The following is a 23,798-nucleotide window of genomic DNA, read 5'->3' on the forward strand; positions in this document are numbered from 1 at the left end:
CCTTACAATTTTACTTTTGATAATAAGTGTAGGTGTGGTATTAAGTCAAATCAAGAAACATGCATGTGCATAACCATTTATATATGAGAGTGCAGGCTTTCTCGGTGAATTTCATATATGAAGTCTTTATGGGTTGTCAGCCGAGGAGCATCGTCGTCTTGTAGCAACGTTTCGATGGAATGTGTCTCCATTATCTTCAGGTAAAGTGTCGGGATATTGTTGGTCACAGGCTGATATCTCTACTGGACCACTCTCCACTTCCCGCCGCTGGCCAATCATGTGCCCACAGAATTGCCCGATGTGCCTGGAGCGGCTGGTGGAAGGGGGGACGCGTGTGCTGGGTTCGTGTCCCGGCGTCCGTCTCTGTCTGTGGCCCTTGGTGGAACAGAACATTCTTCTCTGACTTTCCTGATTGCAGGTTCCCAGGCTGTGCTGCGATGGTAGCCACTGTCGCAGTTGATTAGGTTGTCATGTAACCGTATTTCTATGGACTCTTTGATTACAGAGTCCCAAAATCCGTTTGACTGCATACTTTCTTTGTGTCCTCGAAATTGAAGGTGTGCTTCTCATCAATACTATGTTCCACCACAGCAGATTTGTTGGTCTGACCCAAGCATACATGCCTGATGTGTTCATTGTGGCGCTGTGAGATGCAATGTTGCATGTGTCCTATATATTGCATCCCACATTCGCATCTGATCTTGCACACACCAGGTGCCGTCAGATCTAGCGGGTCCTTGGTTGAACCGAGAAGGTCTTTGATTTTTCCCACTGTGTGGAAAATGGTCTTCACTTTATGTATCTTGAGATTTCTCGCGATCTTGACCTTTTGAGGACTTGCGTATGGCAAGAATGCACAGCCCATTGCTTCCTCTTCATCCGGTCTCTCTTCTCTCTTCTTGTGGTCGGTCTTCAGAGCTCTCCTTATCTGTGTCTCACTGTATCCATTTTTCTTGAAGGTGTCCTTGAGGTGTTGCAATTCTCCTGGCAAACTTTCCTTATTGCAGATTGACCTGGCCCTGTGCACTAAGGTGTTGAGTACAGAATTGCGCTGCGCAGGGTGGTGGCAGCTATTGGCATTAAGATAGAGGTCCATGATGGAGACGCATTCCATCGAATCATTGCTACGAGTTGACGACACTACTCGGCTGACAACCCTTGAAGACTTCATATATACATTCATATAACTAGTTTCTCCAAAGTCTACTTTTACAGGAGTCAGGGAAAACACTCAACATCTCTGATGAAATATTTATTCCCTGACACGCACATGCCATTATTTTACAGAGTTTAGCAATAGTTGCAAGTATGAAGAACATTATGTTTAATACAAAGTTGTAAGTGATTCTGTCAAGTTCAAGGAATGTCAGTAAGGGGCTTCACTGTATATACCAAACATTAAATATTTACCAATCCAGAGTGTGCTGAATACTGGCTGGAAAGACGTTCTGTTGAACTGAATACGTACTGGATTCTCACTGTCAACTTGTAGAGAGCTCAAATGAGCAGTTACTGTATGCCATGTTCCATCACTAACATACACCTGCAATACAATATCATTTACCACTGATTATAAAGAAAATTTAAATGATAGCAGAGCTGACAAGCTCTGCTGAAATTGTTCCTAAAGTGCTACATATTATACAAGATCTGACTTTACCACTGCATTGCATTAACCTATTTTTCCATAAGGTACCTCTCTAAATTAAAATCTTCACTTACAGTTTCAATTTATAAATGGAAAACAATGAGAAAAATCATTAAGTCATGATAAGCTTAATAACTTGTAAATAAATATTCAACTTCTCTTTAAAATTATAAAAGAAATAAAATTTTAGATACTTACCTTAGATTTTGCAACTAATTTTCTGTCATCTGTTAAATGAAGTTCTACAAAGCCATCAGAAATAATTAATGAGAAGAAATCAGATTCATAAGAGAAGTCATTGGATAACCAGAGGAGAAGGCTATTTGATTCCGCTGTACGAAATACAACTTCGTAACTTTGCCTTTGTTCAATGGTGACACTAAAAGGTAAATTGAAAATATGAGATGCAAATTACAACTTTTCATTGTGAAAAATAATATAGAACAAGCTTCAAATGCAAAGAGCCTAATGATAAAAGTTACCTCTTAATAAATTTAAGAGCACAAAAACAATAAAATAACTCAAAGAACTGAAGAAAACACTTATTTAATAGTTCATTATGAACCAGCTTTCAGTTATCTGACAATGGGCTAACAAGCTGAAAGCCAGTTCATAACAAACTATTAAATGGGTATTATTGTGGAACATTAATACTGTGAATTGAAGTTATTAATTTGTCTATGTTTCTCCAAGAACTCACAGACTATTCCATCAACACTAATTTTAAAAAATTTGTATACTTTATTCCTTATTTATGCTACAAAACAACTACAAGTGTAACATGTAATGATAGTTAAATGTAGGCAAGAAAGAAGAAACTAATGTTTAATAGACAAACTGCTGACAGCTTAAACATATTGTAATATAGTGTGCTTTGTTGATCCTTGTCATCATGTAAGGAGGTAGGTGACAGAGGGAGTAGTCATGAAATATCTACACCTAATCTGTCTGCTCACTTAGCTGAGTGGTAAAGTGCTTGCACACCATGCCACAAGCCTGGGTTTGATTCCTGGCTGGGTTGGAGATCTCCACCCATGGACTGTCTGTTGTGTTGTCCTCATCATCATCTCATCATCACCAATGAGCAAGTCGCCCAACGTGGTATCACCTGAAATAAGACTTGCACCCAGTGGCCAAACTACTCCTGGCCGACAGTGCCACACTATCATTTTTGTAATTAAACTAGATGAGAGTCATACTGAAAACCCAGCTCCAGTATCAGTTTATATTAATGAATTCTTCGTAAATGTAGCAAAGGTGGATGTCAACATGGGAGTGGGTAAAGTAAATCCCCCTGGGATCTGAGTGAAGTAAATCCCTCTGGATTTCAGCAAGAAGCCATGTATGGGGGAAATGTTACACTACCACTAAAAAGCAGAAGCTCTGCAGGATAGCAGTACATCACATAACTGAATCTCCACTAAGTTAAATAATCAACCAATATTTTGATCAGGGGTGCTTTTGCGATGCGTTGAAGTATGCTGAAGTTCAAGAATGGTTGGAGGGAAGACTTGGGAAACAGTTATCCTATTCCTATACTTCCATTTCTGTCAAAAGTGCTGAGGAAAGTAGTTGCAAACCAGATTCAAAATTTCATTATAAACATTTTAATATTATGCCAGTCTGGACTTTCCATTGCTTCCTTATTAAATCTGTGTACTGAATCAAATGATTTAATTTATTTTGTGAAACTAATAATCCGTGACTCACTTTTTCATAATTCTTGTACTAAGTACAATAAGACACGGGGCAAGTCAATTTATAAATGATGTGATGGCTACGTGTTTTTTAATGATGTTATGTGTACATATTTTACAGTTAAATAATAGTTTATAAGTGTCATACATAACAACCTACATCTTTGAAATTATTATACACATGAAGGCATCAGTCCTAAAAAATTCATCAAACTGAAATTTTTCAATTAGCAGGAAACTTTGTCATGCAATTGTTTTGCCTGAATAGACAAAGAGCACAACAGAGACATTTCATCAAGAATTTTCCCATGATAGTGAGCATTTAAATCCCACCTCTACTCTCCAATATGTATTATGAATTATTATTCACAATATGGTAACCACACAAAACAGAGTGGCACAGGAAACAAGATAATTTGAAGATGGAGATGATTATAACTTGACAATGATAGCAGAAGTGGAGAAAGGGCATCAACCTTGCATAGCAGTAATTTACAATTTAGTGACTATGAAGCACTGGAGTTGTGCAGTATGTATGTTTACCACACATAATGACAGACTGACAGTAATAGAACAATTTCAGAGCAGTTATTGTAACAGATCTCCAACCCAGCCGGGAATCAAACCCGAGCCTGTGGCATGGTAGGCAAGCACTTTACCACTCAGCAAAGTGGGCAGACAGATTAATTGTTGATATTTGATGACTACTCTCTCTGTCACCTATCTCCTTACATGATGACACTTGTTGTGTTATATAGGTGCTGCCGACCTCAGTGCCGTATTCCGCCTGTTTGCGTATCACTGTATTTGAATGTGCATGCCTAAACCAGTTTCTTTGGTGCTTGAGTGTAAAATCTTTGAATGTGCTGTGAAGCCCATTATCTTTTAATAGTTACACAAATAAACAGAACTTGAGTTAATAGACTCAAAATAATTCTGCTCAAAGCCACCAGTATCCATTACACAGTGCCAAAGTTACAATATGGCTTGCAGTATCGTGTCACAATATGATGGGCCTTTATGTTTTTGAGCGTGAATGAAGCACCACTGTTGCTGTGATATCTGAACATTACATCAACATGCTTGAGACAATTATTTGGCTCATAGGCTTCAAACATTCCAAAATCTTGGCATTTAGCATATTTAGCCATTTTTGCACATGGCAAGACAGTGTATGACAGCAATGAATAATGTATTTTAGGATCACATTGTTTCAAGGAGTGCTATCACTGCTAGGTCAACCTGGTCTCTGGGCTTTTGGCTTTTTCATATCAGACTATGCCAAATATTTTTGCTCAACTCATGACACAAGTGACAGAATTAATTGTCAGGACCCCCAGTGACACATTCTACCTCTGCAGAAATAGTGTACTGAAAACCTATAGTAAGATTGGATGGCATTCGACTGATGTAATTTTTAAAGAGATGCTAAATGTAATTTCTAGTCTTTCAGAGCATATTTTTGATCCCAAATAAAGTTTTGTCATTTTTCTTAATTTTTTTCTAGTGACTTAAACATTTCCTGTTTCCATGTACCATCATTATTAAAATGTTAAGATTAAATTACATTACCTTTTCTGAAAAAGGTGTCCATCATTTTCATCGTACATATCTTGCTCCCAAAATGTTTCATTCTCCATGAAGAGGGATTCTTCTTGTATCTTCTCAAAATTCACATTTGAATCATTAAAACTGGCAGAAATATTGGTGCTGGAAGAAAAAGTGTATGTGATGACAAATTTAAAGACAATGACCTTTCATTTCTCTATTGAGACATTTTTGGGTACTACTGAAATGTTGATGACTTATTGTGAACAATGAAGAAACACTTGGGCTGTATGCAATTTATAGCCAATACGAATTTCAGCACACTATCATGACACTTTTGCAAATGTTTTGTACTTGCAATGTAGGCTCTGTTGCCACGGAATGCTGATGGAACAAGTGTTTCTACAATCATAATGACAGTGTTGAAAACTAATGAACACCAACACTATATTATAGTTTACCTGTCTAACTGCCTATAGACCAGTCTGTCAATGAGTGCAAAGAACACTTTACACATTGGCACTCAAATATCTATATTGTCATTAATGGAGGCGTAACACATCTCATATCTTAGAGGCGGGCCAGAACACTGGTCTCAACCCATGTACAGTCTGCAGAGACATGGACAGAGGTCAATGTTCTAGCCCACCTCCGAGATACAAGATATGTTACAACCTGTTAAAGATGATGTAGATCCTGTGCCTAGTGTGTAAGGAGTCCCCTGTGAATGTGGTAGCATCCACTTAGGCCAAACTATTCACACTGTTGCTGAGTGGTGTTCTCATCACACACGACACACTAAACAAAGCAAACATGAGAATTCAGCTGTGGCTGAACATTGCCTAAAGAATGGACACAAAATACAATCTGAAAAGATGAGAGTCTTGACTCATGCAGTACGATACTGGGATTCCATTATAACAGTGGTGAATGAAATTAGAATAAATTCCAACACTTACATCAGAGACCAGAGTACATAATTAGTAGGGCATGAGGGTGAACTTTGGGAAGCAAAGATGGATGCCTGATGCTTATAGGGAGGTGGGAGTGCTAGCACTTCATGCCACCTGAACCCAACACCTCTCAGTCATGCAGCAAGCCAGAGCTGCATTGAGCTACCCAACTCGCTTTCCTATACATGCATCACTCCAGCCCTCTCTGGAAGGTTCCAGATACTGCTATAATGTCTCTATAAATGAAACACTGTTCCAGCTCTGGAAGTATTGGTGAAGACAGCTGCCAAAAGTTAAAGCGTTTTATTCGAAGGGACTGAGATGATTTTATTTGAGAATGTTATCATGAAAGACTCTGAGACTGACTTTCAGTTAGTTAATTAGTTTCATCTTCCATGGATCATTTGTATGATAAATCTTAATGATATGGAATGAGTATCTTTACATTCACATTGCAAATTAGTTTCTAAATATGACTACATCCTGATAATTTAGAAGTTTTTTTTCCATTATTATTATTATTATTATTATTATTAAATATGTATTTGTGAGTTAGAATTCCTGCCCACCACCTTTTACATACTACAATAACAGAAATTCTTCTATGGAATAAAAGGAGTTGTCAAAGATAAACTTTTTCAGCTGTTTTGAAATTTTACTTTGCTGTCTGTCAGACATTTTATCTCTCTGGATAAGTGAGAAAAATTTTAATTGTAGTCTTGTGCACCACTTAAAGCACTAAAGACAACACTAATGTGGAATAATGAACATCTTTTTTCCTTCTGATATTGTAATTATGTAAATCATTGCTCCTTTGAACTGCAGTGGATTATTTACAATATACTTCACAAGGGTCACTGTGAAACAGTAATCACAATGCCCAACTCCTTAAACAGATGTCTACAACATGACTGGGGGTAAGCACCAAATATTATTCATAGAGCATGTTTTTAAGCTATGAAGACTTCTTTATTAAAGATGAGTTAGTCCAGAACATTATTCAACTGACATTATTGAATGAAGATATGTCAACTTACTGATTTTTTAAAATAAGTTTCCTTAGTAACTGTGAGTAGTTTTTGTAGTGTGCAACTGCACAGGATCTTTACTCATTCTTGACAGAAGATACAATTCCTTTTTCATTCCACATGATACATTAATCCCTATCGTGATTCGTGGTATTTACATGGCCAGTCAATGTCCTTTCTGATTTGCCTATGCAGAAAGCTGTTTTCAAATAATGATATGAACTTATCATGTAATAGATTGAATTTGATTCAGCATTTGGTTCGTTATAGATTTGATCCCAAGTCATCTCTTGTAAAATATTCTTGAAAAGATTTGTTCAGGAGTCATTAATTATTCTAACTCTCATACACTGAGAAGCATCTATACTGTAAGACACTATCTCATTTATCCTAACTTACTGTGTATCATGATCAGAGTGAGCATTTGCTGCTGGGTCTATAAACAATTAAAGCTGAACTATTTTTGAGTATTAATTCACCAGCACATACTTCTAAGTGCAGATCACTGTAAACCCTACTTGTCTCAATGTTTTTGAACTTGTGTTCTAGCTTAATACATGGAACACTATCTCCTTTCTCCAGATTAGTTCTACATGAGTAAGATGCTAGAATGTAATCTTTTATGTTTAGCATCTCTAACCCTGTGGTTATGTGGTGCTCAGACAGGCAAAGAATATCTATCTTTTGAGAGCTTTCTAAATTTTTCAAACAGGCAAGAAGCTTTCTACCTTATACTCTGTACTTTAATGTTTTGATGAACTAAGCTAATGTTTCTTTTCTGTGCATTATTAAACATTTTGTGTGACTCTTCTGGTTTTGTAACTTCCTTCTTAACAGGGTGGCCAACTGCTGATCCTAAAATAAAAAAGGTACCTCTGTGACACGAGTAACCACAGGGATCGTGCCATTGTGTGATGGTGGCCCAGATATATTTTCTGCAAGAAGCTCAGCCAATTTATCTTTCCCTATCTTATTCAGGTGTAGGCCACATTTAGAATATCCACATCTTCCAATTGTAGCGACAGCCACTGCACTCATTTGCAGTTTCATTTCCATCAGCAGCAGCCTGCTCACCTCTGTGTTTATGCATCTCAAGGAGTGTTAACACAGGGCTGGTCATGGTGCTGCAGAACCTTCACAAAAGTCACATTTGTGTGTGTAGTTGCTACACCTATTTCATCCAGGTCACCCCTATTGTTCTCTTGCTTTATATGTCTGTTAAGAGTTGGAGATATGCAGTTTGAAAAAGTGAACACATTTAAGTATCTAGGTGTGGACATCACTTTGAGAAATGAGATTGAATCCAAAATGAAGAAGAGATTATGGGCGGGAAATGTGTGCTACTTCTCACTGAATAGATTACTTTCATCATGGATATTGTCTAGGAATTTAAAGATTAGAATATAGAAAACTATTATTCTACCAGTTATGCTGTATGGGTGTGAGACTTGGTCTCTCACTGTGCAAAATGAAAAGCCATTTCGAGTATTTGAAAACAAAATTTTGAGGAAAATTTTCGGAGCAAAAAGGGATGACATTCACGGAGAGTGGCAAAAACTGCTTAACGAAGAGGTTCACAAACTCTATTGAAGCCCTGACATAATCAGTATTACTGAATCACGTAGGCTGCGATGGGCGGATCACCTAGCTCGAATGGATGAGGGCAGGGCATCGCACAGAGTACTGGTAGGGCACTTAGAGGGAAAACGTCCTGTGGGGAGACCGAGGTGTAGATGGGAGGACAATGTGAAGGCTGATTTGAGGATCCTAGGTATTGAAGGTGAATGGAAGGAAACAGCCCAAGACAGGGACAGATGGCGAAAATACGCTGCTGTGGTAATGGACTCTTGAGTCCGGTATGAACAGTGTGTGTGTGTGTGTGTGTGTGTGTGTGTGTGTGTGTGTGTGTTTTGTTTACTCTGGTAACAAGGTTAGTTGACACTGCTCAGTAATTCGAAACACTAAAACGAAAAACACTTTAATATTGTAATGTAATGCAGATGTATCCAAATTCATTAAGTCAGTGATAATGTTAAGAAACAAATGTTGTAAAATGATTTGAATTTTATTCATTTTTTTAAAAAAACGTTTGTCTTTAGAATCACATGAGATATTTATAAGTCCTCACTGGAAATGAGTTACAATAAAAGTGACATACTCATACAAACAAAAATACAATTGTAATAATACTCACTCCTTCTTAATATTAAGAGGACTGCTGAAGAAATTTCTGCCATCAAATTTCACTGGTTTTACAGTGTCTGTAAAGAAAATCACAGCTAAGTTTACATTTGTTGTTATATCAGGATATGTAATAAAATTTCCTCCACATTTAAAAATTACATAAATAAATCACTTTAAAACATCAAAGTAATTGAAGAAGCTTCACAATGCTTCCCAGTCACTATCAGAGAGAGGACGGAGAGCAGGAAGGGAGTAGATATATATATATATATATATATATATATATATATATATATATATATAGAGAGAGAGAGAGAGAGAGAGAGAGAGAGAGAGAGAGAGAACGTTCTAGGAAACAGTGAATGACACTCTTCTTATCTTATGAGAAACTTGGATTGCAACAAAACTATAAATAACTGCTTTAAAAGAAATGTGTCAAATGCCACTGGAAATACTGTTAATAATCAGGAAGAAAATAACTTATTTGTACTGATCACTAGATAAAACTCTGACAATCAGAACTGTGTCTTATAACCAAGAAAAATAAAATGTACACCGAACAGTCAGATTGTATGATACATAGTTTGATCAAAGAAAACGTTTTAGAATCAAGGGAAGGGCTCCACAATGACTGCCATTTCAAATCTAACCCACATAAAAATGAGCCAGAAATGAGACAGACCTGCAGAAAATGAAAGAGTGAAATTTTCATATGAGATGATTTTTGAAATATCTGCGGTAAGAATAAAGTTCAGAATAGCAGTTTAATAATAGGTAGCTGTACAGAACTCCTAATTCTTTTGTCATTTAGAGGAATTTATTGATAAATTCTAACCTCATAAACAGGCTATAATAGTAAGGGATGTGAACAGCGCCTCCTTAAATAATAATGTAACTTACCTTAGATATACTGGTATGTTGCAGTCCTATAATTACTTCCATGTGATTTCAACAACAAAAAGCCTGACGTGTCTCTCAGGTATGTATGGACCATGTTATTACAAACTTCAGCAAGGAAGACCTTGTGATTAGAACTGCTGAGTACCACAGTTCAGATCATAGTTATTGGTCCTAGAGCTTCATATAAATAAATAAATATTATCTCACGGTGACCTATTTATCTTTTATAGAAAAGGTGTCACACATTAAAGGACACCCTTGCACACATAAACTGGCAGTTTCAAGAGCCTTAAATTCCCTCTGACGTGATAGAATTAAGGGAAGGTTTACTATCTTTTGGGTTCAAAAAATCGATTTTTTTAAAATTTCATTTTTGGATCCATAAAAGTGTTTAGAATCCACCCCTGAAACGGTTTTCTCAAATACGGAACAGAAATGTTTGTTATTCATGGTAGAACAAAAAATGCACCTGCCTGAAATCGGCCTTTTTCACGCACCAGTTTTTTTCTTTCAGAGGACAAGGTATTGTACTGGTGCTTAGGAGGAAAAACACAAAATGCAAATGAAAGTTTGAACACGTGTGTTTGGAAGTTAGCCCCCAAGCATTTGCATTCTGGTGTGAAGACTGTGGAGATTGCGATTTTCCTGGCAGTGAGCAGCTTCAACGAAGGGTGTTCAGCAATTATGAAGACCATGACAATGATGGACGTCACCCTGGGACTATTCGACGCAGTTCGCCAAGCATTCGGACGACCACCGAATTCAAGCGGCCGAAAACCGCTTGTCACCGGCCATACGAGCGGCTCTGGAGCAGTGCAGGATGGCTCAGATCGAGCAGAATGGCCTCTATGAGGAAGAGGAAGGACTAGTTTATGGACCCAGAAGAGCAGATTGAACGTAAGTTGCTTAATATTGCATTCATATGTAGTCAAAACTTCAAACGCGTTTTTCTTGAAATGACTTATATTTTTATCGCGCGGTATGGTAACTTCAAATCTACTGAATGAATTGGCATCATTCTTTGTTTACAATGTAGCTAACTAGATTATCTAGGAGTTTTACCACTTTTATTCTGATCCATCAACTATAAATACTTTTATTTGGCTGACGAAGTCGAAAAATCGATGAAAAAAAAAACCCTTTTTTTTTTCAAATGGCTGCCATTTTTTTTCCTATGGTCCAAATAACTTAATCGAGGTACAACTTCTAAAGAATCTTATATACTTGGCTAATGTCAACTCAATTTTGATTTCAGATGAGCTGGATGACCTGTGACACATCGCACGTGGAGATCTGCATTGAAATTTTGTTTGATTCCAACGGCACTTCCGCCTTGACTCTTACATTTCCGGTCGAAAAAACATTTTGACCAAATTTGACAATGATATCTATAACACATCCAGAGAAAAAAAATTGTCAATGAATATGCTTTTTTGGGGCCAAAGATAGTAAACCTCCCCTTAAAGTATGATATGAAGGATTTATATATATTTTTTTAGAGACCCCAAACTGCAGTACTTCCAGTCTAAATACAAAGCCTGTAGAAAAACCTACAGGGAAGCACTTAAGACATTAAAAGCACATATGCAGAACAGATGAGCCAATCTAGTAATGTTAGGAAAACAGCAAGGAGTATAGTAAATAAGGAAAGTGGGGGGAGCAACAACGCAGTGTGCAATAACTTAATAATAAGAGACAATGAAAAATTGCTGAGTGACCAAAAGGAAGTATGTGAGATATTCAGAGACCACTTTAGTAAGAAGAATAGGGAGGATGTGATTGATCCACAACAGGTGCTAAATCTCAGTAATGGCATTCATTCTTCCTGAGTGTGTTACATAACTGGAAATCCTGAATTAATTGTTTTTACCAAATATGTTTCACAGAATCATGTTAGGCTCTTCAGAGGATTGCAAAGTTTAGTTCTGTTTTTTATTATACTATCAACAACTTGCTATGATGTGGAACATATCAACTTGTTTTCAAGTAAGATATATTTTCTTTGTAAAACATGGCTTCTTGCTGGCTATTTACATAAATGAATATTTTTAGATCTTAATCTTCAACATTATTTAGTTAATGAAACCCAACCACAAATATACTGTCTATTCAAAAATTCATCTATGTAGTAGGTGCTGTCAAGAAGAAATGAATTCAATTTGTTTTTAAAACTTTCATTATCTACCAACATCTGTAATTCACAAGGGAAGTGATCAAACAATTTTATGGCTGCATACTTTGCTCATTCATGTGCAAGAGAACGGTTAAGTTGTGGCTAGCTTCTTTTGTTCCTAGTTATATATTTATGCATGCTATTTATTATTTTCAAACTGTGCTTATTATTCATAATAAACTTTGAAAGAGAATAAATGTATTGTGAAACTGTTGTTAACATGCCTAATTTTTTAAACAGTTACCAGCAAAAAGTTCGAGGATGGGCACGAAATATGTTTACTGTGTATTTATGTGCAATGAATACTGTGTGTGTGTGTGTGTGTGTGTGTGTGTGTGTGTGTGTTGCCTCAAATAATACCATGTGACATAAATGAATGGAAGTCTGCATAGTAAGATAACTTCCTAATGCTTTCATTGCCAAAATTGGCAATTATACATAGAGCAAACACTACTGAACTCAAGTGCTTGAGATTAACAATATGTCGTTTTCAATTCTACTTCTGTCAGTATGAACACCCAGGGATTTTGGAAATTGATTCTACATATTTTCTTTCCCTCTGTTGTATTGTTGTTAATGATTTATTTTGCATTATGAAGTACTGAAAGAACCGTGTTTCTTAAAAAGTAGGTGACAGACCAGTTACTGAGAGGCAAACAATAATTACTCTAAATATTTTATTTATGGCTTCTTTTACAGTTAGGCTTGATTATGATGTCTGCATAATCAACAAAGAGCACTGTTCCTATTTTGTCAGCATAAGAGGGAAGGTAACTTATATATAGCAAGAACCAGAGTGGCCCTAGAATTGAACACTGTGGAATACCAATAATAATTTGTCCCACTCTGAAGGAGATTCATCATAAAAGCTACATGAAGTACCTAATATGACCCTTTTCTTCCTGTCAGTTACGTATGAAGTAAATCACTTAGTTATTTTACATTGAAAGCCATAAACTTCAAAAGGTTGTTATGAAAAGAGCTAATGAAGTAATTATCCTTTTATTTTTTACAGTTTTGAACATGGATTTTATTTCTTTTTAGATCACAGATCGTAATATGATTACATTACACACATTTGGTAAATCAATAATAAAAATTTAGTTGCAACAGAGACGTACCGTAATACTTATTCTGTCTACAAGAAGAAACAACTGAGGAGGAATGACTGTAAAAATCAACTACATAAACAAGGATGGATGGGAGCAGACATATCACAGAAATACAGAGCTCACAGGACTGCGCTGAATGCTATAAAAATGAAATTTAGAAGAGTGTGTATGAAATGCAACTGACAAAGGTAAAGCACGCAATGCTTTCGAAAGTTTTGTAATATATCTCTATAGCTGATGAACTGTCTTTGAAACACTCCATATCATACAGGAGACAACACAAAGCTATTTGTCATTCAATGAAAGGGAACATCAATACCAAAGTCAGGCCCAAGGACCACAAAAAAATGATGCAACTGTGAAAACCAAAGGGCATAAACACACAAAACTGATGTTAAGTAGAATGTCTTTCATCATAATACATGCTACTATCATGAACGGCAAGAAATAAGGAACATTACGGTTTAATGAACCACTGATGACAAGAAAGCTGAGAGATGGAAAGCATGCTCAGAAAGGATAGGGATAGAGAAGGATATCACCTGTTATCTTTTCAAAGTGATGATTCTGACGTTAACCTTAACAGATTTAAGGAGATGAGGGACAAAATAAATTTGGGAAAATGAACCGAAATTTTAACACTACTCCTCTTTAATATGAGTCCAAGGCTGCCTAACTCTTTATGAATTGCAAGAGCTAATGCATAGTAGCCTTACACACTTAGAGAAATGACCCTGGACTTTCTGCAGTGAATATAGGGATGTAAGTTAGCCTTTGAGAATCATGTTAGAAGAGCAGTTCATATTAACTTAATCTGGTAGAAAAGAATATACTTTTGAAATATGAAGGATTAGCAGAAATAACTTCTAATTAACAATCGCTCCTATAAATATGGTAATGAAAAGTTCTGGTGGCATTTACGTAATTTAAGGACAAAAGAGTGTTGTTGTTGTTGTTGTCGTCTTCAATCCTGAGACTGGTTTGATGCAGCTCTACATGCCACTCTATCCTGTGCAAGCTTCTTCATCTCCCAGTACTTACTGCAACCTACATCCTTCTGAATCTGCTTGGTCTATTCAACTCTTGGTCTCCGTCTACGATTTTTACCCTCCATGATGCCCTCCAATGCTAAATTGGTGACACCTTGACGCCTCAGAACATGTCCTACCAACCGGTCCCTTCTTCTTTTCGGACAAAACTAGTAAATTAGTGAGTTGCTGAAAGAAACATAAACAAAGCTGAGAAATTTGACAATATTATGAAAAACGATAGCTGCTACTCACCACATAGCAGAGATGGTGAGTTGCAGATAGGGGTGCACGCACGCACGCACGCACGCACACACACACACACACACACGCACGCACACACACACACACACACACACACACACACACCAAATGCAACTCTCACACAAATGACCACAGTCTCTGGCAACTGAAGCCAGACTGAGAAATTTGCTAGCTTTCACACATATATCGTTTTCCACAGCTATACAATACAGTATACATATACACACAGGTGTATGTGCATTACACTGCCTGATAAAAAAGTGAAGCACCCAGAAACAGAGCAGGAGACAAAATGAAACTTCATCAGTTGAGAGGGTAGGTGGTGTTATTTCAGCAATTAAAAAATGTGAGTGTACATAGAATTTGGCATTCTAAACCCACTTATCAGTACAATGTTGCACCTCCAATGGAATTAATTCATGCACTGATTCAATCGGGAAAGTATCATGGAGCTATTGTACCCTCTCTTGAGGCAAATTGCCCCACAACTGTTGTAAGTTGTCCTCGATACCTTGGACACTGGTATTGAGATGAAGCTGACATCAGAGCTGATCTCACACTTGTTCTATCAGGGACAGATCTGGAGATGTTGCTGGCTATGGGTGTACCTCAGTATGATGTAGACAGTTCACACAGTCATGTACCATGTGTGAATGAGGACTGACATGTTGAAAATGGCACCACAAAACTGTTACATGAGAGGTAACACAGGAGGACACAGGATGTCTGTGATGTACTGTTGTGCCATTAGAGTTCCCTAAACAAGTAGTAGCCATCAGACCTGATGGCCTCCCACATTATGCCGTCAGAAGTTAATGCTGCTGTGCCTCCGCAAAACACTAAAAGAATGGAACCTCTCTCTCGAGGTCATCGCCATAGCCACTAATGATGGTCATCTGCAGTAGTGCAAACTCTGTTTCATAGCTGAACATAATGCTATGCCATTCATCAAAAGTCCGTAGTTCCTGGTCACAGCACCACTCCAAATGCAGTCATTTGTGTTATGACATAGATGGCAACCTATGCAGGAAAGGTACCTCCCTAGTTCAGCTGCTGCTATTCTTTGACCAAGGGCATGGGATGACACAGAATGTTTCACAGAGTCCATTACTTGTTTTCAGATGGCAGGCACAGATGTGAAGGATTTGATGTGCTTGGTGCAAGAGTCATGCATAATGAAAGCACCAATCTGGAAGGGGTGGGGATGGGGGTGAGGAAAGGAGAAGGGACAGCAGGGTATGTATGAGGGAGAGAAGAGCACTGTCTAGTGGAGTGTGCAGGGTCTAGACAGAGGCACGACAAGACTGTCACCAGGCGCAGCATCAGAACGCTGTGGGACAGGGACTAGGAGGAGGGGAAGGGGTGGAATGTGGAGTGGAAAATGAAAGGAACAGGGAAAAGAAAAGATGGGTGGGTGCACACAATGAGGGTGAGGGGATGTGAATAGGGAGCAGGTGACAGGACAGTGGGAGTGGAAACTGTTGGGTGGATGGGATGGGGCAATGGGTTACCATAGGTTGAGGCAGGGATAATTTCGGGAGTGGAGAATGTGTTGTGAAGATAACTCCCATCTGCACAGTTCAGAAAAGCTGGTGGTGGAGGAGAGGATCTAGATGGCACAGCAGCCTCTGAAATAAAGCATGTCATGTTCAGCTGCATGCTGTATCGTAGGAACGTTTACTTTGCTCTTGGCCACAGTTTGGTTGTGGCTGTTTATCCTAGTGGACAACAGGTTGGTAGTCACAACAATATAAAAAGCTTTGCAATAATTGCAGAAGAACTGGTATGTGACATGGCTGTTTTCACAGGTGGCCCAGCCTATGATGGGGTAGGATAAGCCAGTGACAGGACTACAATATGAAGTGCTGGATGAATGAATTGGGCAGGTCTTGTACCTGGGTCTTTTACAGGGATATGAACCTTATGGCACAGGGTTGGGATTGGAATAGCCATAGGGATGGACTAGGATGTTGTGGAGGTTGGGTGGGTGCTGGAACACCACTTTAGAAGCAATGGGAAGGATCTTTCATAGGATGCCCTCACTACAGTGCATCACAATAGGTAATAAAAGTGCTTATGAAGGATGTGGTTCAGTTGATCCAGTCCAGAGCGCATTTGGATGATGAAGGGCACATTTTTTTAGCTGGGCCTTGGGGGAGTGGTGGGAGGTTTGGGAGTATGTGGGAAAATGGTAGGGGAGATCTGTTTGCAGACTCGATCTGGGGGATAGTACCCTTCTGTGATGGCCTCGGTGAAGCCTTCAGCATACTGGGCAAGTCAAAATGCAGATACTGTTGCTGTTTAGTGGGTTTAATGTGGACAGAAGTGTGGCTGGAGCCATCAGAGAGGAGGAGGTCGATGTCCAGAAAGGTGGCATGCTGGGTTGGAGAGGACCAGGTGAAGCAGATGGGAGAGAGACTGTTGAGGTTGTGAAGAAATGGAGGCAGGGCATCTTGGCCCTGATCGCAGATCATGAATATGTTGTTGATGAACCTGAAATAGACCAGGTGTTAGGCATTTTGGGGGAGCTAGGAATGTCTCCTCTAGGTGGACCATAAACAGGTTGGCATAGGAGTGTCCCATGCATGTGCCCATGGTTGTACAGCTGATTTGTTTGTATACCTTCCCTTCAAAGGAGAAGTAGTTGTGTGTTAGGATGAAGTTAGTAAGGTATATGCGGAATGAGGTGGTGGATTTGAAATCTTTTGCTCTACACCCAAAATTAACCATATTTGACTTTTCAAAGACCTACTCTCCTTCTCCCAAACCCTGGAATGGAAAAATTTCTTTGCCATGAATCCCTAATCTAAAACATTGAACCCTGCCTCTCCAACTAAAAAAGTGCTTAGAATAGTTGACGCACACAAATGTCTTCATGCTGGATATCCCACACCGATATGAATTAACACTGTGGTTGTGGGTAAACAAGGAAATTACTGCTGCCAATGAACAAATGTCAATATTATATAAACATTTCAGAACTGTAAAAATCCTTGATGGTAGCAACATTGGCTGAAGATTCCAATCATCGCATGGATTACATCTTAATAGACTACAGAAAAACTGTTCATAAAAAATATGAACAATAATGTCAACAACAGGATTCAAATGCGCAAAAGCGAAATCATTTTAAACTGGCACTCTTACAACACAGCAGAGACAACACCAACACCTCCACTATCAGCATTTCCAGCAGAAAAAACAGCTCATCTGACATGCACAAGAAAGGAACCCCAGTGTTTTTTTTATGGTGAGTCACACAAGGGAAGTGCAGCTTAAGTCATCTGATGCATTTCACCTGGGGCAGCCACACGACAATAGTCAAGAATTTTGTGTGTCCAACAGCCAGACAATATTGCAAGACATTTTTTTTTTCTTGCACATTAATATGCAGGCACAAAAAAAATGGAAATGGAATACTGGTTGGAAGAATTAAACTGCAATGTTTTGCTAGTAAATGAACACTGGTTAATTCACTGTGGACTAGAATTAAATGTACCTCATTGATACAAATTAGCAACAAGTTACTGTAGAACAAATCTGAAGCAGGGTGGTGTTCCAGTCTTTGTCAAAGGAACAAATAATTTAATATATGAAGTGATAGATAATAAGTTCTCTATGTATGGAAGCAGTTTTTGAAGTCTCAACAACTAATAGCTATATCAGTGTACCACTCTTCTAGTTGTAGAGCTGACTTCTACCACCAAATGTATCACGATGACCAAATGTAGTGGGAAGAGGTAGGAGCCACTGTATTGAGACTCGTCTGAGCTTTCCAAGTGATTTATTGTTTCCAACTACAGTGCTGTGTTCCCCTTGGTCTGCGTCACTGGGTCCCTTGGTCTGCGTCACTGGGTCTCACAATGCTGAGGACACCGCTTCGCTGCCTGCAAAATGGCTTGGCGCGGAATGGCTGCCTCAGTGACCCGTGCACACACTGTGTGATGGCCTTGTATGCCAGCAGAGTTGTGTCATCATCAGGATGACGGCAGTTGATGCAGTGGTCTGCATCCCTGCCAACTCAACACTGCTCGGTGCAAGCTGCAGGCAGCCAGCTGCATCCTTTTCTCTGGCGTGGCTGAGATCGTGGAGCCAATGAGCGCCCATTATCCGGCATCCAAATCTGTGGCCCTCACCTCTGGCATGCATTGAAAGCTAGGACACCTGTCCGCAATAGCGAGCCATGGAGTGGCCCACTGCTGGCTGGCTACAGACCCCGTGTCAGCCTCAGAGGGTTGAACCAGTGACCCGCAGTGGACTGGAATGCTAGCGCACCATCTGCTGCTGTGGCTAGCTGGTGGTGTAACACTCCCCGCTGTCCAGGAGAGCTGCCACACTTGAATGAATCTCGTTAGAAACCCGCACCTATCTATATATGCAGCTGTGCACCTCTGTTTTGCCATGCACGCCGCTTCGCATCACGTACTCATAACACACTAGGTTGGCCAGTGGGCCCCTTCTGCCTGTAATTTGTGACATGCAAAACTGCTACGTATACTCTTTCAGCAATTTGATGAGGCTGTGGCCTCTATTCTACTTCGAAACTGTTGGTATGTGTAACTCACTGCAATCTGGCTCGCACCTAGCTGTAACTTGTGCTCAGAATATTGCACAAAACTGACTTTCTCTATCCTGAACGGTGGTGCCGCTATGTTTTTCCCCTCTTTGGAAAGACCTGGTCCACAGGTTGACTCTTAACTAGCTCTCATCTTGTTTGGGTTGGCACCTATGGCATATTTCCTTACTATTAGAAAACTTAAATGTGGTCTAGTGCCCCTGAAACCATGACATGAAACAAAACGTAAAAATTCCTTACTGGAAGAGCACTGCTCAAATCAAATGGTTCAGATGGCTCTGAGCACTATGGGACTCAACTTCTAAGCTCACAGTCCCCTAGAACTACGAACTACTTACACCTAACTAACTTAAGGACATCACACACATCCATGCTCGAGGCAGGATTCGAACCTGTGACCATAGAGGTCGCGCAGTTCTAGACTGTAGCGCCTAGAACTGCTTGGCCACCCCCACCTGCGACCACTGTGCCATCAACCCCTTACCTACTCATCTCACGCCCTCAGTATCCAATCCACTGGGACTTGGACTACCCTTGGTTCCCTCTTGAAATTATCTCTCTGCCTGATCTGAAAGAAAACAACACATAACAAAGCTAAGGCTGCATTGACACTTGGCACAGAGGTGCTCAAAATGATCATTGTTTGCCTTTGCCTTTCCCTATACTGAGTGACATGTTGCACAAGCTGTTCAGCTGAGTCTGATTTAACAAGGTCAGGTTCTGCCTTGGCAAAAACTCTAAAGTGGTTTCTGGCCAGTACGGCTGTGGCTGCATAACATTCAATTGCGTGACTCTTGAAATTGACGCTGGCAGGTGGAAGGTTGATCCTATTATGTTACACTTAGTTCCATTGATTAAAATTCCACTCCCCTCGAGCTCTATACATTTTGCTTCTGCAAATACTCTCCGCTCAAAACAACTTGCTACTACTACCAAATTCTCACAGGTGGAGAAGATCCAATGTATCCCAACCCATTGCAAGCTCAATTTTGGCTCCACGATGTCCCTTGGACAGTCTGTTCCTTTCCCACTGGCTAAAAATTACTGCACTGTGCATGTGTTCAGATTGGTACTTACCACCCTGGCTGGACATACCGCTTCGTAATTCCTCCCTTGCCATCTCGGCGTACCAGTTTTTAGTTGCTGAGATCAGCAATACTTCTTTAGTTTTCACTTCCACAAACTTGCCCAACTTCACTAGCCTGAGGACAGGGATCCCCATCCCCCTTAATCCCTCTTCAAAAGGACTGCTGTCCACAGCAGGCTATATTCGAAAATACACGCAACATACGAAATACAATGCCTAATTACTCTATGCAAACCCAATGATATATGTGTGTGTGTGTGTGTGGGGGGGGGGGGGGAACACTCTACTACTTTCTGGATCGCAAAGCATACGGTACTTCATGTTGCTCTCTATCTTCCTGATGTTCTCTGTGCTTAGCACCTCTCTTCCCTCTCTCTTTCTTCCTCTTTCCTCCCTGTGACATGCCTGGAACCACATCTGGGCAACCCTTAAATGGCCGTAACTCCCCAATGTGTACTATCGTTGTTCTAGTTGGCAGCTGAAGCTTAACATTAACGTGGGATGTGGTTTCAACAACTTGGTATGGCCCTTGATACCTCATGAGTAACTTCTTCATTTTCCTTTTTTGCGTATAGGGGTTGGACAGCATTACTCATTGCCCCACTCTATACTGCGGTAAACTGCCTTTCCACTTTACTGCGTCTTCCTGCCTTTCCAAAGCCTTTGTATTCGCCTTTTGTACCCATTACCAAACAACCCAAATTGTCCTTGCGAATTGACGTACAGATTCATCGGTCCTTCCTTTCTGTAGCCTCACCAAATCAAGCAGTGACGGCATTTTTCACCTGTACACTACCTCATATGGAGACAAACTGGTATTTGTATGGACTTTTGCTTTTTATGCGCATACAGTATGCTTCAAATACTTGTCCCACTGATGGTAATGAGAATCCACATAAAAACTCAGCATCTTCTCGATTGTTCTGTGTACCCATTCTATCCTTCTGTTGGCCTGTGGATGCAAAGCGCTCACCCTCCACTTCTTTATGTTCAACAATTTACACAGTTCCTTCATTAAATCTGACATGAAGTTGGTCCCTTGGTCAGTAATTATTGTCTCCGTTACACAAAACTTCAAAATCCAGTTGTTACTAATACTTGCACTACCACTGCTGCCTGCTGATTTGGCATAGCCACCACCTCCATATGCCTCGAAAAATGGTCTATTATTGTCAGAAGGAATCTGTTCCCCTACGGTGTTCACCTGAAAGGTCCTAAGACATTGATCCCCAACAAAGAAACTGGACATGTTGCTTCTAGTAATCGTTGTAGCTGTATCTGTTTCCAACTCAAATCTGCTCTCTGCGCACATGGTATACAATTCTTGACATATTGATCCACATCTCCTTTCCTACCTCTTCACGAATATCTTTCCACCACTCTCCTATTCGTTGCTCTACACCCCCCCCCCCCCCCCCCCGACTGGATAATGCGTGATCATGTGCTTCCTTTAAAACCTCATCCCTCAGTTTCGCTGGCACTGCTACCCTTGGCCCTAACTTTGTTTCCCTGCACAGAAGACCATCATAAATATTAAACTGTGGTTGTGTTCGATACAATTTACAATTGTTGTCCACGTCCTGTAATACTTGCCATACTGCTAGGTCATAACCTATGATTTCTACTTTTGCCACCTTCCTACTTAGTGCATCCACATTACCGTGCTTCTTCCCAGGCTTGTGCACCACCACGTAGTCGAATTAAGCCTCACAGCCCATCTAGCGAGTCTAGTGGACGGATCCTTCAACCCCAACAACCACTTCAATGCAGCATGATCTGTCACTACCCGAAATCTTCTCCCATATAAATAACATTTAAGATATGTGATTCCATAGATTACACTAAGCATCTCCCTCTGAGTTGTTAAGTAATTCCTCTTTGCTGCATTCAACTGCCTAGACACATAGGCTACAGGATGTTCTTTCCAATCAGTTTCCTGACTAAGAACACACCCTAATGCTTGATTCAATGCATGGCATGCTAGTATAAACTCCTTTTCAAAATCTGGAAACACAAGAACCGGACCTGATGTTAACACTTCTTTCAGTTTGACAAACACTTTCTCACACTCCTCTGTCTACTCAAATTTCACACCCCTCCGTAACAATCGAATCAAGCACTGTGCTAAACCTGCAAAATCCTTCACGAACTTTTGGTAGAAATTGCAAATTCTGATGACTGACTGCACTTTCTTAACTGTTTTTGGTTCCTGAAAATCCCTTACAGCCTGTACCAACCTCAGATCTGTTCACACTCCGTCCTTACTGATAATATGACCCAAATATTTTACTTCTTTTAATGCAAAATGACACCTCTCCAGGCTCAACGTCAAACGAGCTGCTCTTAACCTCATAAAGACTTCCCTTAACTGCTTTCTATATTGCTCCATACTACTTGAAAACACTATAATGTCATCCAAATAGACCAGACACTGCTGTGGTTTCAAACCCCTCAAGACACTGTCTAGCAACCTCTGAAATGTAATCAGAGTGTTTTTCAAACCGAATGGCATTATAATGTACTGGTAATGGCCTCCAGGAATAGAGAAAGCAGTTTTTGGGTGATCCTCTGGAGCCACCTCTAATTGATGATAACCACTTGTCAAATCCATAGTGGAAAAGTACTGGCACTGCCCTAAATGATTCAAAGTCTCTGACATGTTTGGAATGGGATATGCGTCTGTTAATGTCTTATTATTGAGGCATCAGTAGTCACAACAGAATCTGTATTTCTTAGTTACATCCATAGATTTTTTTAGGCATAACGACAATGCCCGCTCCCCAGCAACTATTACTATGCTCTATAATACCATCTGCAAGCTGCTGATCAATGAAATCCTCCACAATCGACTGCAAATACCTCGGTATTCTGTAGGGTTTACAGTAAACAGGTGCTTCATTCCCTGTTGGTATCCTATGTTGAACTAATGCTGGTAACGGCTCTAATGGTAAAAACAAATCCTTAAATTCCCACAATAATTCTTCCATATGTTCTCTTTCTCCTCCTTTCAAATGCTTAATTTACCAAGCAATGCAATTCTATTGGCAGTTAGTGGTTGATCACTTCGCCTACCTCTTGAACATCAGTCTTCACCATCTGGGCACATCCAATTTTGCTACTAAAACTCCTTTCCTCACATTCGCGTCTACAGCGCTAAAATTATTCACATTCATGGGAAATACTCGCCCGTCATTCCCCTCCTGTATGCGTCCAACACTACGTTTCACAAAACAACCCAATGAAGCCAAAACTTCATTATTCTCCAATGGTTCAATAACACATACTGTACCCACAGGATTTGACTCCATACTTACCCAAAGTGACTTTCCTGTGCCACTAGACACACACTCATGCGAATTAAGCCTTAATGCTAATGTACGCAGTTTAATTTGTTTGTTCACTACGCTGAACGCCACTGGTAACAGCTCTGCATTGACAACAGCTTCCCCTAGCTGAAATAACATTCCATCAAGTTCCACAGTTCATTGTCCAAGGTCAATTTTGGCATGATGTTGATGCAAGAAATCTACTCCAAGGATCACGTCGTAGCCCTCATTTAGTCACGGTACTACCTTCATGCATTCATTAAATCAGACTTTC

General features: G+C 39.7%; 1 protein-coding gene across 1 annotated transcript in view; it reads right to left on the bottom strand.

The window, feature by feature from the left end:
• Positions 1 to 23,798, bottom strand: part of LOC124788576 (agrin-like) — a 293,248-nt gene that overhangs the window by 6,432 nt on the left and 263,018 nt on the right. The window contains exons 22-25 of the mRNA XM_047255847.1: positions 9,069 to 9,135; positions 4,918 to 5,055; positions 1,847 to 2,027; positions 1,411 to 1,543 (exon numbers count right to left, since the gene is read on the bottom strand). Of these exons, the coding sequence (XP_047111803.1) occupies positions 1,411 to 1,543; positions 1,847 to 2,027; positions 4,918 to 5,055; positions 9,069 to 9,135 (519 nt within the window). The remainder of the gene's footprint in view (positions 1 to 1,410; positions 1,544 to 1,846; positions 2,028 to 4,917; positions 5,056 to 9,068; positions 9,136 to 23,798) is intronic.

This window comes from Schistocerca piceifrons, chromosome 3, assembly GCF_021461385.2.
Source record: "Schistocerca piceifrons isolate TAMUIC-IGC-003096 chromosome 3, iqSchPice1.1, whole genome shotgun sequence".
In the NCBI taxonomy this organism is placed as follows: Eukaryota; Metazoa; Arthropoda; class Insecta; order Orthoptera; family Acrididae; genus Schistocerca; species Schistocerca piceifrons.